Consider the following 18824-nt stretch of genomic DNA (forward strand, 5'->3'; position numbering starts at 1 on the left):
CGTGATGAACTTGAAAATATGTACTTAAAGCTTGCAGAATCTATATCAAATGATGTAATGAAACTTATAAAAATAATGCAAGAGTATATATACAGATTGTGTGGTAAATTGGGGTAACTTTTTGACTTAGGAAATACTCCAGTTGACAACTAGGAAAATGGTATTTACATCACTGCCCAATGTGAGGTGAAACATCTGACAAATGACAAAGGATTGTTGCTTTAGAATAACTAAAAAGCAGAGTTGTCAAATCAGTATAGAGCTTATCATCTTCAATTCAACCAGGTGTGCCAACAACTAAAAATGTGAAAATAACAGAACGGTTGTCCTAGTATTCATAACAAAAGTGATAGCTTGCCACTGCAGAGAGTAAAAGGTAACCAGTGCAGTCAACTACCTAATTCTAAGTAAAGATAATCCCAAACGTAATAATGCGGCGGCAATGATGACTGTCCCACCAGCCACAGCTAGGCCAAGCATCCCCTCTGGAAAAATAAAACGGGAAACAAATTAACATTCCCAACTTATCTACTTCAGAAGTGCTAATTCATATATTTATTATAGAATGGGCCAACATAACACTGAAATACAACAGAAAAATAATTCCTTTCAAGAGAAATGGAACCTGATCAGTGGTCTGAAGCAGCAATAGCCACTTGCTTATTGGATAACTGTTTAAAACTTTTAATAAATTAACTAGAAGAAATTATGGAACAAAATACCCTTCAGCTTGCCACTGAAGGCAACAATTGATATGAACATGGAACTGCTTGAAAGACATAACACAATAAGACTCTGACCTAATGCAATTAACCACAGAACACTGTTCTTTTTATAATGCAGCACACCTCATCCCCTTACCCTTTCTGTCAATATAATACATGATTTGCACAACCGCCTGAGTGAAATAATGTTACAATAATATTTCCCAATATTACTTGAAACTATTAGAATCAATGGTACTATATTATTTCTGTGCACTGTTTGAAGTATGAAAGACAACCAGAATCCGAGTGAACAGTGCAAGTATCACATAATACTGTTTTTATATTTTTCCTGCCTGTATCATACATAATTTGCATAACTACTACTTACATTTAAATAATTTTAACATAACAATTCTCTGTAAACAATGTCTGATTAAGATTAATGTCTAACCCTGTTATTACAGTATGTTCATAGGCAATTCAGCTCAGAGGGGCTTTACGTAAACGATAAAAAAATTACTGGTGAGTAAATTTTGTGACAAAAAGCTGGAGTTTGAAAGATGGGACACAGTAAGGAAACACATCTCTAGTGATAACCACACGTGCAGCAAACAGAAGGGATAATTGAAGGGAGAACTGCTCACACAGGCGAAGAAGGTACAGGAAGATAACATTTAATTTATTACCAACACAAATGAGGAGTTCGTAAGTGCTGGGATTAGTGCTGAAAAGTTAGACAACCCCAAGATGTGGGAGTGGTTGTCCAAGTACTGTACATAAAAGGTAGTGGTGATTTGTTATCTGCCAATCCCAATCAGGAGCATTAATCCTGCTAGGGGATAAAAAAATGCAACAAGAGCTTAAGACGAGCATTCATAACAACAAGCATTTTGTTCTTTGCAATGAAACTATGGACAAGTCGGGGTACTGTGTTTTTAATGTGTTGTTTCACGTTTTGTAAGCGATGAAAAGCCAGGATGTGTATTTAGCTACCAGTGTACTGGTGCTGACAATGATTTAGGCATAGCTACTAATTTGGCTCATTATATGGGTGCATGTGTGTGTCCCTTAAGCGGGGCTTGTTGGTGATAACTTCGCTCATGTGCAATGCTGGACTCACAAAACTGATCTTGTAAGCCAAATCTGGCAGTGAAACTTCAATGAAATCTAGGCAGCTGGAAAACCAAGGCAGCTTTCCTAAATACCAGACGAAAGAAATGCATGTATCTTGAATTTCTTTGCGAGAGATATGACAACGGCGGGGAAGATCAATGCTTGTGCAGACGAGGTGGAGTACTTGGTTTCAATCTGTGCTTTACATCCACAAACATCTGAATGACACTGACGACTTCATGGATAAAATGAGTGAAGAGAACAATGGTGTTCCATTTATTAATAATGTGAGTAGCAGTGAGCTAGCTGTCCCCATCGATGGTATCTTTACCTTGTTGTGGTGGTGGGGCTTGTGTGGTCAAAAGATCCTGAGCACTATGCAGGCAGTAGCTTAGCTACTGGTAGGGCCTCCAAGTATTTCGCCAGTGGTTTCTGCCTTAGAAAACCTATGCATTTACTTCCTTTTTTCACTAAAATTTGTGTGACTGCCAATTATGTTTGCCATCATGTTATACTCAGCTGACTTTTTGACTAGATTCATTTTCTATTTCTCATTACTTCCACAATCATTTCTAACTATTTCTACTTAAAATATAACAGGTCTTTACCATTCCTTAATTTTTTAAACTCCCTCTTGCCTATCTTATCAAACATATGGTAATGCCTAATAATTCTACATTTACAACTTTCCTTTCTATCGCTAAATTTTTAATTACAACAAAAACAGCTTCATGATCTTTTATACCATCTATCACTTCAGTTTCTCTATAGAGCTCATCTAGTTTTACCAGCACTACATACAAAACATTCTTCCTCTTTATGCAACAAGAACCTAACTCTAGATGATGTACAGAAAGAACTGAGAAAATTGTCATATGCAGATTCACTCAGTCCGCAAGTATTCTTTGAGGGCTACACAGTCTTCCCAAAAAGGGTAAAAGAAGAAATTTCCTGGTCGGATACCTTTCCACTGAACATTTGCAGTCTTTTGTGTTCTCAGAAAGAGGACTACCGCAAATTTACAACTGATCTACAAGCTGTGTGGTACCCTACTTCAAATGTGGATGCTGAGCGCTCTATATCACATTATGGTGTGGCGCTGAGCAACCATAGGAGATGGCTGGAACCAGAGAATGCAGAAATATCATGATGGCTGCATTTTCCTAACAGATAATTAATCTCTTCTTCATATCTATTTGATTTGTTGAGTGCATTTTCAATTAAAAGAACCTAATCCTGGATATTTCTCTTTACAGTTTTTCTGACCAGCTTGGGATGTACAAATATACTGTATAACACAATGATTATTAGCAAATAAGAATTGTATTCATGTAAATGTGTGTAAATAAAGCATAAAAAAGGTTAATAAGCGACTGTTCATTATTTTCATCTGCAATAGGCATGTGATTGGTTAACATTATAATAACACTGCCACGTTTCCCTATAACATCAAAATCACATTTTTTAAAACACATTTTACTATTAAAAAAAGCACTTTCACAGATTCACAGGTCTCTAGCTACGTAGTTGAAAGAGTTTGGTGCGAGGAAGAAAGGCGATGAAAAGATATCTCTATATGTGATTCAATAAAATAAATATATGTTACTAAATCAGAAAATACGTGGCTTCCTATGGGTCACAATTTATTTATAACATTTTCAGCATGAGTAAGTTGGAGATTCAGTGCATTTTTGAAATAAAACACACCCATATTTTGAAATGATGACAAGGACACCTCTCTCGGCAATGAATGAGCCATTATGCAATGTTTTAAAGGTGTCAGTACCTGCTGTACATAATTATGTAAATATTCAGTAACCAATTATTAAAAACAAAGGGTGGAAGAAAAAAATCAATATGGCATGGTCTAATAGTGGTGGGTTATTATGCACAGTGCAGTTGCCCAAAAACAGTAACATTTTGCGTTTTTCCTTTTTCATGTCACTGTTAACCAAGGTCAGCCATTCATTAAACAACTCTGTCGTGATCCATGCATTTTTGTTTGACCGATAAACTGTGGGCAGCGATTTTATTCCTTTGAAACAGCGTGGTTTCACAGATTTCCCTATAATGAGTGGTTTCAACTTTTGAGATCCGTCCATGTTCTAGAAGGACAGTATTCTATCCTTGCTCAATTTCCCTCCATGACACTTCTCATCTTTGAACTCAGGGTGCGATCAGGAAGACATTTTCAAAAAAGCCTGGTTTTGTCTGTTTTGAATATGTTCCTTGGGTCATGTCATAGCCATTCAAAAGTTGATTTAGTTCATCAATCCATTCGGAACAAATGGAATTATCCACGCTGGAGCTCTCTCCCTAGATCTTTTCAAATGTGATGGCGTATCGGTTCCTGAAATTTGAAAGCCACCCCTCACTTGCTGCAAATCCTTTAATTCCGAGAGACTGCGCAAAAGACTTGACTTTTTCCTTCAAGAAGAAACCGCTCATGGGAACGTTTTGTCCTCTACAATGATGAATCCACTTAAGCAAGCACTCCTCAAGACGGGGAAATTCACCCATACGTGACCTTCTCCTACTCGCACTTAAGGCACTTCCGGTGATGTGACCTTTGTTTTCCAAACTCGTTGACAATATTGATAGTAAAATGCTGAACCGTTTGGTGACATCTTTTTTTAATTGTCCATCATACACAGCTTGAGTCACATGCTTTTGTTTTTTCACTTATGGAAAGACACTTGTTTCTTGAAATCATTTTGATACGGTACTTGAAAGTAACACAAATCAAACATTAACTGTACTGTAACACACTAATGTTTAAAAAAAGACTCAAGACTGCAAACTCACTCATATATCTCATTAATGATGTAAACAAACGACAGGTCTGTGCATGGTAACAATACTGTAATCACCAACTTCAAATTACAGAATGTCAGGGAGCAAGATGCCATTCCTACAACTTCAAATTACTGAGGGAACCAAATCACTTTTTTTTTTTTTATTTTATCAAGTATTTTTCAAGGGACAGGAAAAAACTAGAGATTAAAATTGAGCATCAAATTATCGGGCGTTGACTGTATATTATAATTAAAGGTGTGAGGCGTGATTATACAATAAAAAAGCCATTTAGTATTTGATCATGCACTAAGTAGCCGACACTAGATAGAACCACACAGACATATTGACTGTGTGAGGCCACCAGACTGACGAATGTACATGGCAAGCAGGAGAATCATACCTCATTGTTCATGACCTTGGCAAAAAAATACCCCTGCTTCATTTCCTCACGGCACATGGTAGAAGTGGTCATACTATCCGATAGTATAGTTTTCCATGGTTTCCCTTTTTCACACCAGGCAAATCCTGGGGCTGTACCTTTAAGGGCACGGCCGCTTCCTTTCCACTCCTAACCTTTTCCTATACCATCATCGCCATAAGACCTGTGTGTGTCGGTCCGACGTAAAGGAAATACAAAAAAATAATAATAATAACCTATCCGATGGTAAAAGCCTGCGCAAAGCCTCGAGCTCAGAGGAGAAGTAGTAGGTGAAGTAAGGTAGTGGATGGGTCAACTACTGCTGAGCTATTGGGAGGGAAACGAAGCCTTGTCACATTAACATAGTCCCCAGGAGCTGAATGTGAGCACTTCAGTAGCAACTAGCAAAGTGAACTTTCCACCCCTCTCAGGCACTCTACAGCACATGGACTTGTCCACATCCAAAACTCATTTATGAGCAACTAAGCTTTCGTGCCATCAGATACTAATCACGCTTCTACACGCTGCTGTGCCAGTCTCCACTACTTGCTGTGGCACTGTACGAATCTGTTAACTGTGTTAAATGACACTTCGTGTGTATTTCAGGTAAGTCATTTTTTAATATTTAAAGGGAATAATTAAGACAACAATATTGTATAAATTGATTTTTTTAATAATTTTGTTTTAGGTGGCTAAAATGAAATTAAAATTTAATTTTTTATTCATGAAGTGGGGGGTAGGCGACTACCACTGGAGCAATAGACGACTACCGTATTCAATGGAAAACAATACATTTGTTGCTTGTTGTTGTGCCTATAATTATAAGACCAATAAACCCTCTGGCACAGAATGATCTAGTATCGCGTTAATGCCCAGTGTGCCATGCTACTTCAAAGAATTTCCAACACTGGAAGTGTTTAATTTTTTATTTAAATCAAGCAATTTTTTTTCATACTTTCAAGACAAAGTGTTTAAAAAGTAAATTTATGTTACTTCTATTACATCATGTTTTTAGAATTACATTATTAACAATCAAACAAGTTTGACTCCAGTAGTCACTTACATAATACCCGAGTTCAATGATAGCACGATCAAGTTGCCTGATTCTTCAAGCTAACATAATTGTACAATTCAATGTTAATGTTACCCACTGTATAGGTATGTGTATAAATCTGTAAAATGTTATCTGCAATAAATGGAGGAAAGTGGGAGTCTATTTGTGCGAGTGTGGAGTAGACACTTGATTCGACGACTTCTGCACCAGAAACACATACTAAGCAATTCCCATTATGTACGTACTAGGCATACTTCATAATATCAAGTCCTTAAAAATAATGTGTCTATATTCCACGGACAAAGAACTTCTTTGTTTACCTGATGAAATGAAATGTCGTATGGCTTTTAGTGCCGGGATATCCCAGGAAGGGTTCGGCTTGCCAGGTGCAGGTCTTTCTATTCGACGCCCGTAGGCGACCTGCGCGTCGTGATGAGGATGAAATGATGATGAAGACAACACATACACCCAGCCCCCGTGCCATTGGAATTAACCAATTAAGGTTAAAATCCCCGACTCGGCCGGGAATCGAACCCGGGACCCTCTAAACCGAAGGCCAGTATGCTGACCGTTCAGCCAACAAGTCGGACTGTTTACCTGATGGCCCACCTAATCCTCTATGAGGCTTAGGAATAAAATAACTGTTTGATATGATTTTTATTGTGGTTTTTTTTAAAGACCAGCGAAACTAAGTTTTGCTCTATGTCATTTCTTTCTGGAAATATGCAGTGGTGTTCATGTAAACTTAAATATAAGGTCAAAACAAATATTCCTCATGTTTCATGGCAGATCAACCAAAAAGCAGTTGTTTAAAATAACACTAATTTTGAGTAAGAAGTTCTAACACTAACATTTCGTTATAATTCACAAACACCCTCAAAAGAGTGCAGTACTATTCACTTTCTCTTGAAATGCTTTATGAGATTCTCAAGATTTTGGCTATTTGTCTCGAGATTCTCGAGCAAGAGAAACTCCCATCGCTTACTACCGGATAAATATTATTATGATGTCTGAGCTTTACAGGCCCTGCTAACTGCCCATTAAAAAAATTGTAGCCCAGATACTTCTCACATCTTGCTGTCTCCAAGTACACTAATGGGAAAGAAAGAAAGAAAGAAAGAAAGTACAGTACACTATTAAGTGTACTGTACTTACAGAAGACACTGGCAGTGCTGTCCCTCGTCTAGTATACATTCCTGATCCCTCTCGTTTAAGCTTCAACAATCCCTCCTTGGTGGCCACGATTGTTAAGCGTCAAGTCTTTATTGTCTGACATTGGTTATCTGGTTCAAATCCCACTGACGGAAAAAAAATTTCACCATCACAATGTTGGCCACCAGGGTGGGTGATGTACAATTTCTAATCACTAGATTGCGTGCCAAAAGCCTGGGTTCAATTCCAAACCTCTCTGCAGAGTTCGTATGACATTGCTAATTACATAAAATCAGCTTCATGGTCCGTATCGCACTTCAATAGATTCACAATTAAGTATTTATTTTCCACCTAGTCGATACAATGATTGCTTAAGGCAATTTAATGGTTAAAAATGGTACATGTTTCGTATATTATCAACATCTTCAGCCACATAACACTGTTTAGATGAAAAATACACAAATTGACAAAGTAATGCTTTAGAGGAAATGTCCTTAAAATTAACATAAGATTGACAACATTAAAACCATTAAATTGCCTTAAGCAATCATTGTATCGACTAGGTGGAAAATAAATACTTAATTGTGAATCTGACATTGCTAATGGCGATTCATCCATTGGATGGAGACATTAAGCCTTGAGCAATTAAAACGTGTGCTGAGTGGGACGGATGAAAAACCACAGGGCTCGTCGATTTTGGGTCTGTAGCAGATTGTGATGTACAGATGGCAGGAGAGGCTTACGTTTTTAGGGTTGTTGCCATAAATATGATCTGGCGTGTGCCTGTTGGTTACTTCCTTGCATATGGGATTAGTGGGAAACAACAGTGTTCTCTATAAGGTTATTATATTGTTGCTGGCATGTGATGGGTCAGTGATAAAGTGAGTAATATAACTATGGCTAATAAGTTCGGCTGCAATATCAAGCATGATGGCTTATTGTTATTCTACCTCATCCTGTGACAAAAATTTCCAATTAGTTTTTTCTGGATCCATGTCACTTGCTTATCCGAAATACCCTGGGCGACAAGAAAATTTTGTATGACAAGGACAGACAAATTATATCTTGGAACCATATCATACTTCTGCAGAAGCTACAAGAGAACGAAGGACTGCATTTAGCTAACAAACTGTGGGCAGCTCACGTTCTCGATTTGGATCCAACAACAATCCTACAGCTAAATAGTTAATTTCAGCTTTTGAGAAAATACTGATTCACAAACAACTCCATGCACCGAGAGGATCGAGCTGCCTACCCCTAGATGACGTCCCCAGTTTGACATTCACAATAAAGAAGGACCATTTATGGTCTATGTGAGGCTTTAGTCAGATAAAATGTATAGTTTTACCGGTGCCTTGTGCTTGCAATATGAAGAAAAAAATAGTTTTGACCACAGCCTTGCTCATTCATTAGTGCACGGTGGAGCTAAAAGGCCGTGGCCTCAAGGGCTTCCCCACTCTGCAAAGTGGGCCCACTTTCTCCACAGGCTAGCAGTGGTGAGAGGCTACTCCATTATTATTCTCAGCTCCCTGAATTGAAACCCACCAGCAGCTGTCCTGTGGTTTTCCATTTTCTCATCCAGGCAAATGCTGGGACAGTTCCTATTCATAGGCCACTGCCAATTCCTTCCACCTCCTTAACCAATTTCATTCACCATCATTTTTCATCTTCATTAGCTCCTCAACTGAGGTTGACATCAGGAAGGGCATCCAGTCATAAAAACATGCCATATAATTTCATTTGAGTCCACAATTCAAGCACTGAAACTGCTGTTATCAACACCGGACACATTTTCCCAGCCAGCTAAGCAGATACAACACAACTAGTAGTTATTTAGGGTGACTGAATTTTAGCCCTACTATGAGGAAAGTCCATATATCAAAAAAAAAATTAGTGTGTAATGAATTTAAAGCTTTAAAGAAGATGGCAACATGATATGTTGCAATTTTCTTTTTATGAGAATTTCCACTGCCTTCCTCCAGATCAAATCAAAATTTTATGTTGGTCTGATATTGCATTCTGATATGAAGTTATCTTCATGAGGAAGCATCTTTTCTCACATTGTCATGCCACAGCAATCGACTGATTTTCTTTTATAATGAACATAAGGAATATTAGTTCATTGAGGAGCTGAATGATAGCTCAAATAAATTTCTGCATAGAAAAATAAGTTTTATTTTAGATTTGCTTTACAAAGAGCCATGTGATAAGCAGTTCTTAAATCTTTGGTGTCAGTTAAATGTAGTATGATTAATACTGTTCAAATGGTACACTGAATAATAGTAACACTTCACAATACTACATGTCAAATAAGAAAACATTTTTAAATAGAGAACAAAGTAACTTCAGCTGAAAAAAAAAAAAAAAAGTGAAAGAAGTAGTTTCTAAATTTGCAAGCAGAAATAGTTACAAATATGTTCTCAAAACTGCTGCAGAAGTAAAAATCACAATATCCTACAGAAGGAAAGAGGAAATATTATTATAAAATGGCACTGTACATAGATTTTCTCCTCTTATTATCAGAGTTTTAGAACTTATAAACAGACTGCAGATGTTCTTTATCTCATTCCAATTTATGAAGTAGGTACTGCTGAAGATAGCAACCACAGAGCATACAGTTGACTGAAACCAATATGAACACCAGACTCTCTTTCAACAAACAGTAACCACTCACACTATAACATCTAAACACTTTTACCATTATCATACAAAGTGGAACACACTGAAATGCTGAACTTTACAAAAATGTACACAATACACACTGCACAGTTAAGAAAATACTTTTAAAATGTACAAGCACTTGATAAAGCAGGCCAGAAAACTACAACATTATTACAAAATCTACGATTCCTTTTATTCCAATAGGCTACGATTACGGCAGGATTCCAGTAAATAACAAATACACAAATATTTAACTCTGATGGAGATATCTGAATGAAACCTTGAACTGTTTCATCACAAACGAGGTAAATTATTATACAGTGCCTTTTCTTCATATGGTGTCCATCACAAAACGGCACAGTCTGACCAGTCAAGTTGGGTAATCCCTCCAGTAGGCACACAAAGTCAGTCACACTGAATCATAGCTCTGCTATGAGGAAAGTCCATATATCAAAAACATTTAGTGTGTATTGAATTTTCTAGTACATGACCTTGTTCCTCACTGTCTTAAATAAATTTTCTTTCATTGTTACGGAAAAATACCAGCTCACAGAGGAAAAAAAAGAATTATGTTGTTGAACTGCCCTTGCACTTTATTGATACTTATAACTGAAGTGAGAATTACAGGGACACTCTTAAATGTGACAGACACACAATTGAAAGGACCTTGGCAGACAGCAGTCTCACAGAAACTACAGTCCAGTTTGTTCCGTTCATTCTCTGTGCTTATGAAGTTACGAGTTTTATCAGTCCTTATAAAATTACAAGTGTTATCTGTAATTACAGAGTTACGGGTGTCTGCAAAATTATCATTTTTATCCATGGTGGAACTTGAGAAATAAAGAGTATGCAACAAATCCCCATACACTTGAAGAAATTTAAAAAATACATCAGGCGAGAAATCTACTCAATTTCAGAAGATAAACTCGTGCAATGGAATGAACACCTGAAAAAATCTAGAAATGTGTGGATAGAATAGAACAAGATTTCCAAAATCTCCTGCAATTGTTAATGTAACTATGAGAACGAGAATCAGTTGCAAAATCAGTGACTTTATTTATGGTCATTTAATGTGTTCCATTGGTATTTGTTGGACGATGGCAGAAAAAGTGTATTGTCATTTCAACAATCTCAAATTCAACCGTGAGGAAACTGCACTTCCTAGACATTTTCCACCTGAACAATATTTTTTGTACATACAGTACCTTTTTAATTTTCTAGTATATGACCTTGTTTCTCAATGTCTTCAATTAATTTTCTTCAATTCTTATGGTAAAATACAAGTTACATAGGAAAAATGGAACCATAGCATTGGACTGCCCTTGCACTTGACTGACAGTAATAACAAAAGCAAGGATTACAGGGAGCTACAGTCTTAAATGCGACATAGTGACAATAGAAGGGACCTTTTTCAAAGATACCTTTCTTGGGATCCCCAAGAAAATTTTTGGTCACTAAGTTTTGTACAAGTTAGGGGCAACCTCCATCTAAACTTGCAATTTCCTACGCCTTGTGCTCTTGAAGACTTTCTTGTTAATTTTTTTTTCTAGAACACCTCACTCTCATCTGTCCCCAGGTGAATTTGTAATTCTTAATTAATCTGAACATGTATGAAATCTTTACATCAATGGAAAAGACTCCTTCTCTAACTTCATATTTACAGAAATTCCACCTTTTTTTTTTAACCTCATTGAGAATTTTCTGTCACCAAGTATCTGTGTGTCATTCTGAGTTAGGAGCTATCAGCATGTAAATTTGTAGCTTCCTAGGCTTCCTATTATTATTATTATTATTATTATTATTATTATTATTATTATTATAAATACTGAAGTAATTAATCCCCTTATTTTAATGTAAATGAGAAATGATAAACTGTGACATAGTCTTGCCTGTCCTGGAGTGTGTTTAAGCGTGAATAGGACTTGGATTGAGTAAGGTACACCACGGTTCAGAACACTCATGAGTAACTGAATTAAGAGATACCTGGCTAGTAGCGTGTAGCACCCTCTTTTGCCTAGAAGACTGCGATGATGCAGTGTGGCATGGATTCCACAAAACACTGCAAGCACTGGAGTGCCATACTGATCCCGGATCGCTGCATTGGTCAGAGCAGAGTCCAGGCACATACATCCCTCTCGACAGCATCCCAGAAGTGCTCAACAGGATTGAGATCAGGACTCTTTGGAGGTCAGGCAAGCATCCTTACATCCGTCGAGTGCTCATCAAACCAGTCAGCCATAACTCGGAGCTGAAGCATTGTCTACCGAGCTCGATACCTGCAGTCGCTTAAGTGCGGCCAGTATCCAGTATTCGGGAGATAGTGGGTTCGAACCCCACTGTTGGGAGCCCTAAAGATGGTTTTCCAGGGTTTCCCACACCAGGCAAATGCTGGGTCTGTACCTTAATTAAGGCCACGGCTGCTTCCTTCCCAGTCCTAGCCCTTTCCTGTCCCATCGTCACCATAAGACCTATGTGTCTGTGCGACGTAAAATAAATAGCAAAAAAATAAAATGGAAGCATAGTCTTCCTGTAGGTAGGCCTACAGGTCACTTGCAGGGAGCTGGAGTCGAACAAAGAGGTGAACATGATCTGCCAGCAGGTTCCTGTAACATTCACCAGTGAGGTACATTGTCAGACGTACCAGGGATCCCATTTCATCTCATGTAAACAGTCCCCACACAAGGATACCACCACCATCCTGCTGGCAAGAGGGATCCATTGCCTCATGTGGATGATAACATACTCGTACCTGGCTATCATTGTTCACGAACTAGTACCTCAACTCTCTGTTCAGACAACCTTTTTCCATGATTCAAGTGTCCATTTTCCCATGTCAGTTGTGCCTTGTGACAGGTGTTGAGCAAAGGCACCTTCATGGGACACTTGCTTCTGCACCGCATATCAAGGAGATGGTTATGTATGGTATGGCCGCTTGCACATCATTTGTTGTCCAACACCAAACTGACGAGTGATCTGCTGCACTGAGGCTCATCTAGCCGCTCATGATATGAGCTAGCCAATCACTACTCCTGTCATGACAGTTGATCCTGGCGGTAATGATTTTGCCCAAATCCACACACTCTTGATACAGTGGCTCTTGGCAAGTCCAGTACCTGCGTGACTTCAGAGATGGAGTGGCTAGTATGTCCGGCACTGACAATCTGGCCGCGATCAAATGTGCTGAGGTCTTGTGTCTTATCCATCCTGTAGTCGACTGTTACTCATACAGCCCATACAAAGTCTGACGTCTTCTTTGTTACATGTCATGGCCTTCTATTACATTTACCAGGCCAAGCACAGTGCCATTTTCCCACTCATGAGTATACTGTATAGGGCACCATCACTGTATTAGCCTAGTCTAACTGGGGAGATTGGCTTCCTTGACCTTTCTTGAAGAAATAAATTTGAAGAAAGTGAAAACGAAGTAAGAAAACAAAATAGAAATTTAACCATATCATCATCACCATCATCAGCATTAAACATGTAAAGAATCCCTAGAGGAAAGGAGCCTGGAGAAAATTTAGCTCCAGGAGAGTATACAAATAAATTTTACAACTGTTTAATGAAAAGTTCAGCAACAAACCTCATGTTACACATCTGTCTTAAATGTGTCAGACGTACCAGGGGTCCCACTTCATTTCATACATATATATATATAAAATCCTTCATTCTGTCTCTCATTCACAGTGGTACTGAGAAAACGAAAAGGTTTCAACAGCTGAAATTGGTATCAGTTATAGATTTCTGAGCTTCCTTAAAAGAAAAGTACAGCACTACCATGACTTCTGTACTTTTTTGAAGAAAAATACATTTCTATCACCTAAATCGCCGAAAATTTGCCATAATGGCGTAGGTACACAGCTATATCCATCGGCATGATGTCAAACTGCGTACATCCTGGCTTCTGTTACCTTCCACAGATATATTCAATGGTACCAGATATGAGTTGCAAGAAAAATAATTACTTCTTTTTTTCCCATTCTGATGTTTATCAATAAGCACCCAGTAGACCAGTGCACCTGGTGGCCGTGGTCGTTAATGTGTCAAATCTATATGGTAGAACATTGTGGCTAGACTATTTGAGCCCCATTCGTTGAAAATATTTTAACCTTCTGAATGTTGACCGGCAGGATAGGGGAGGTGGTGTAATATATATAAACACTAGAATGCGTCCCAAGAGCCTGGTTTAGATTCCAAACATCTCCGCAGTGCTCATATGGAATGAGGGCATATGACGCTGTTGATTCACCCATTGGTTAGAGACACAAAGCCTTTTGACACTATTCTACAGGAGTAGGGTGTGCCTGGCACCGGGATTCACCCTCTCCCTTCCTATTATCTTATATCAAGTCATTCATTTCACCTCTAACACCTCTGACGAGCTTGACGTCAGGAAGAATATCTGGTCATAAAAATTCAAGATTCATCTCACTTCATACCCGACCCGTAGAGAAATGAGACAAGTGTTGGACATACAAACATGAGATAGAAAGCCTTCCGCTGACTATGAGGAATAAAATCTTCACAAATAATCTTGGATGCCACATTGTAGGCGTTTTTATGGTAGAGATATGATTCAGTTGAGATGTAATTTAGTATGCTTTGTTCTTTCTCAACAAAATGCCTCTCATTCAACGAGCCAAGATTGTCATTTTGTTGCACGTAATAACATTGTCATTTATTGGCATAAGACTGAAACAAGTTTTACTCTACTTTGAAGTTTCTGCGTATTGAATGTGATAACACAACAATCGTTGATGCTTCTGGGGCCGATGACCAAGATGTTAGGCCCCTTTAAACAACAAGCATCATCATCATCATCGCTTCTCATTCAGAGCAGTGAGGTTGTCATTTTAAGACAATGTAAAGGCATTAGACTGAACCAAGTCCTGCTGCCCTCCTTGATGTCTTTGCATTACAGATAGACACATTAGCAAATAAAATTAATTCAATAAGTATGCATTCTGTGCATTAAGTGTTTGGGTAGTAGACACTGTCTCCATATGCTTGCACTACAGCCTAATTACAGATTTAATGAGAATTATAATCTAGTGATTATTTATTTATTGGGAGATTATGTTAACTTTTTCATGATACTGTCTCCAGAGAGTTTGGGCCAGAATATTTTTTAAATTTTTTAAATTTTTCATTGGAGCGGGGAGCTTTGCACTTGGTTCAACTGGCTATACATCCACACATACAGATAATAATTAAAGGAAATGTCATAACATTGATTATGTCAAGCATGATATACATATTTCTAATGATGGCTTCAACCTTAATATTAACAATAGTTTAAACACTAATACTTTGTTGTCACGACAGAAGGATTTTATATTTAGGCTGTTCCCGACTCCTGCCCCAGTGTTTATCACTGAGTAGATCATTTGCCAAACATAATTCGATCATGGAGTTTACACCATCACTTTTGCTGCATCCACCACATCATCAGAAATCCTTCGGAAGAACATGAAGGTATGAAGTCTCACTTGAAAGAAGTTTTCGATCGTTAAAGGCTGCATGAATTTCATGTGTTAAATCAACAAATGTTTAAATGAGCCGACCATCGAACATACTAAAACATACTAAAAGAATAAACAAAGGCAGAAGTGGCAAATATAAAATATCCAGTTACAAACAACTGAAGCTAAAATGATAAGTTTCGAGAAAGATGAATTGAGAAAGTTATGTCACGGGAAAGAGAGAGTAATTTGCAGGCCCCTACATCTAACATAAGAACGTCAGAAGACCCAGAGTAAAAGAGACAGGTTAAGTTAATCATATGGGATGAGGCAACCATGGCTTCACTTCAGATCTTCCAGAAGGACAACTACTTATAATGAATAAATCACCTTTCAGACTAAAAAAGTGATCTTGCTTAGTGCAGACTTCCAGAAAGTGCCTGACAGTAATTCCTCACTGTTACAGAAGAGGTATTAGTCCAGTCAAGTTTTAAATATTCTACTTCATGGCCCTAAATTAAGATTTTTCACTGAACGGCTTCTAACCTCAATAACTGTGAACTATGCCAAATGGCACTAGTGAGATTCAACAAAACAGTATTTCAAAAAAATATTTTACATTATTCAATTGGTTCTTCTTTTCATCCAAGTCAGAGTACAATGTTTACCAAGGTAGCAATTTTTTCTCTCAAGAAACAAACAAGTCAACATCATCAACCAATAGGTACTGAATAGTTTATAGATGACCAAATAACGTACATTAGCATTGCTTCCATGTGTGATAATGTTATTAAAGCAGTTCTGTGCAATGGATCAAGAATGAATCTACGGAAATTCAGACGGACTCTCAGCTTCAGGAAGAAAGTTTTTTATACCAAGAACAGATTTAGAAGCAGTGATTCTGGGCATACCCCTCATTCTTAAATGGAGGCAATTTCCTCTAAATCTAGCTAGCCATCTCTGTCACAATGGATGTCACCAGGATAAATTTTCAAGTAGGAATAAGTCTCCTCATTCCAATGTTTTGGACAGCTGCAGAGTACGCAAATCCGTAGATGTTGAAGTACAACTCCAAACTACAACTGCACTCAATATGGTTTGTAAGGAAATATTACAATACCTCTTTGATTCCATTCGAAAGCCATATAAAACTTGGAAAATGTAACTTAGATACATTAATTTAGAATTACTTTATAGACAGTAATTTCGACTGTCGAAGACAGGTTTATGTACTAGTTCCTTACAAAAAGCAAATGCAAATGATAAAAAACCACTAGATCCAGTATGTACTACATGTAAGATACTTGTGATCCATCAAGTCAAGTAAGCTGACTACACAGCTACCGCCGTATTTTAAGGGCTGTTGAGCATGCTGCTCCTTGACTGAATGGTCAAAGTACTGGGCTTTGGTTCAGAGGGCTCCAGGCTCTGTTCCCAGCAGGGCCAAGGATTTTAACTGTGTATGGTTAACTCTTTTGCATTGGTGACTGGGTGTTTGTGTTTGTTTTAATATACCTCTTTTCACCTACACATAACACACCACACTATAAATCACCACAGAAACACATAATAGGTCGGCATGTGGAAGGATATCGGGCTGTAGAAATGGATCAATTCCCTATCAAGTGCCGACCCCAAAAAATTGGAAAAAGTCGAGATGAAAAAGAGACATCCTGTTGAGCAAGTTCCTTTCTTGGTAAATGTTTTGTTGAGGATAGAGTGTGAAGCTGTAACTGTTTTGGAAATAGGTTTGAGAATATCCTAGGAAAAGATCAGACTTGCACACAGATAACGTAAGTTCAGGAACATCAGAATTATTCCTTTACCAGTCATGGATAATCTCATTAATTCACTGACCATCAAATTCTATCAAATACAGTTTCTCATTAAAAGAGCTTCAACCTCAGAAGTTGGCAAAGTGCTGAAACTCCAAACACAAGTTTGTTGATAGAGAAAAATAACCCAGGTATGCTTACAGTAGAAAACTTCTGAAATACAGTATGTACAAAACAAAGCTTTAGGCTTCCTTGAAAGTTTCTTCTCTGGGATTTAGTCATATTTTAATAATGCTCGAATACCAGTGGCGTATACAGACTCCAAGACGTGGGCTACCACTAGACTTAGGTTACCCTTTTTCGATGGTTGGTTTAGTGAATGTCAAGCCTTTAAGAGTTTTGAGCTGCAGCCAATAGCCAACGGAGTAGCCTGCTGCGTTGTCAAGGCTGTTTCAGAAGCTACTGTCCTGGCCTCTGCTACTGTCAATACTCAACAGCTGATCAGTGGAGATAGTAGCCTATGGTTTAGCAAATTAAAATCAGGCTTTGTGGCTAAATGGATAGAATGCTTGCCTTTGGTTCGATGGCCTAGGTTCAATTCTCAGAATTAACCCCCTCATACTGTTAATTCCCCTGGCTTGGGGTCTGGGTGTTTACGACGTCTTTGCCGTTCATTTCATCCTCATTAGGTCACCACCAAACCTGTACAGATTCCGTGCACCGTTATTATTATTATTATTATTATTATTATTATTATTATTATTATTATTATTATTATTATTATTATTATTAAATACAAATAACAGCATTAGCATAGGCCATATGTATTGTTCACTGGTTTATTAGCTTCCTCAGATCAGTGGTGGTGTCTGACCCATGATGACAGGTTCGATTTCAACCAACAAAAGAGAACACTGCACCTGAAAGATTGCGTTTCATTTTATCAGATCTACGTATAAAAATAAAACTATATTACTCGTATAACAGCAGCCCTGTAGTGTCTTCCTACAAGGATGTAGAAGTAACGGAAGTGAAATATCAGCACTCTGTTATCTATAAGGTGAGGAAGTATATATGATGAAGAACGCATGGCTCTTAGTTAGCAGTGGTGATCTGATACACCGAAGTCTAGCATACCTAATACCCCCGGTCCCCGCACTAAACAAGCATACATCAAGCAAGCCGTGAGAGGTGGGTCGAGGGGAGAGGGACGCAGAGTCTGAGCTGCAATATCTTTCTCCGATGCCTTTCTCTCAGAAATACGTGCAACGTTTTTTCACATTGCTTTGAAGTTTTGTTAACTGAACAATGTGTCACGTACTTACATCATAATGTGCTTTAGATTTCCATCGTTCTTATTTGAGGTTTGGGTTTCACGGATAGCCTTGGTATCCCTCAGTATATGCCACTGTCCAATACATAATCCTTCAGTTGTCAGGTTTAGTTGATTGCCTATTTTCCCGTTGTCTTCAGTGCAATATATTTATATGGAAACTGAAAACCTACAGCATCTACATTTTATTTTGTCAAAAGCTTTACTAACTTTATTCTGAACTCCAAAAATTACACATACTGTATTTCTAGAACTGACGTATGTCTCCTGAACTGTTTCTCATTTCTCATTTACTTCTCTATGCTATTAAGGTTAAACAAACAGCTTTGTCAGGAGGAAAGGAAAGAAAGCAG

General features: G+C 38.0%; 1 protein-coding gene across 1 annotated transcript in view; it reads right to left on the reverse strand.

Moving 5' to 3' along the window:
• Positions 1 to 251: 251 nt before the first annotated feature.
• The window catches only part of LOC137501528 (mitochondrial fission 1 protein-like), an 86413-nt gene continuing 67840 nt past the window's right edge, over positions 252 to 18824 (reverse strand). The window contains exon 4 of the mRNA XM_068228653.1: positions 252 to 485. Within this exon, the coding sequence (XP_068084754.1) occupies positions 394 to 485 (92 nt within the window). The 3' untranslated portion in view covers positions 252 to 393. The remainder of the gene's footprint in view (positions 486 to 18824) is intronic.

This window comes from Anabrus simplex, chromosome 7, assembly GCF_040414725.1.
Source record: "Anabrus simplex isolate iqAnaSimp1 chromosome 7, ASM4041472v1, whole genome shotgun sequence".
Taxonomy (NCBI): domain Eukaryota; kingdom Metazoa; phylum Arthropoda; class Insecta; order Orthoptera; family Tettigoniidae; genus Anabrus; species Anabrus simplex.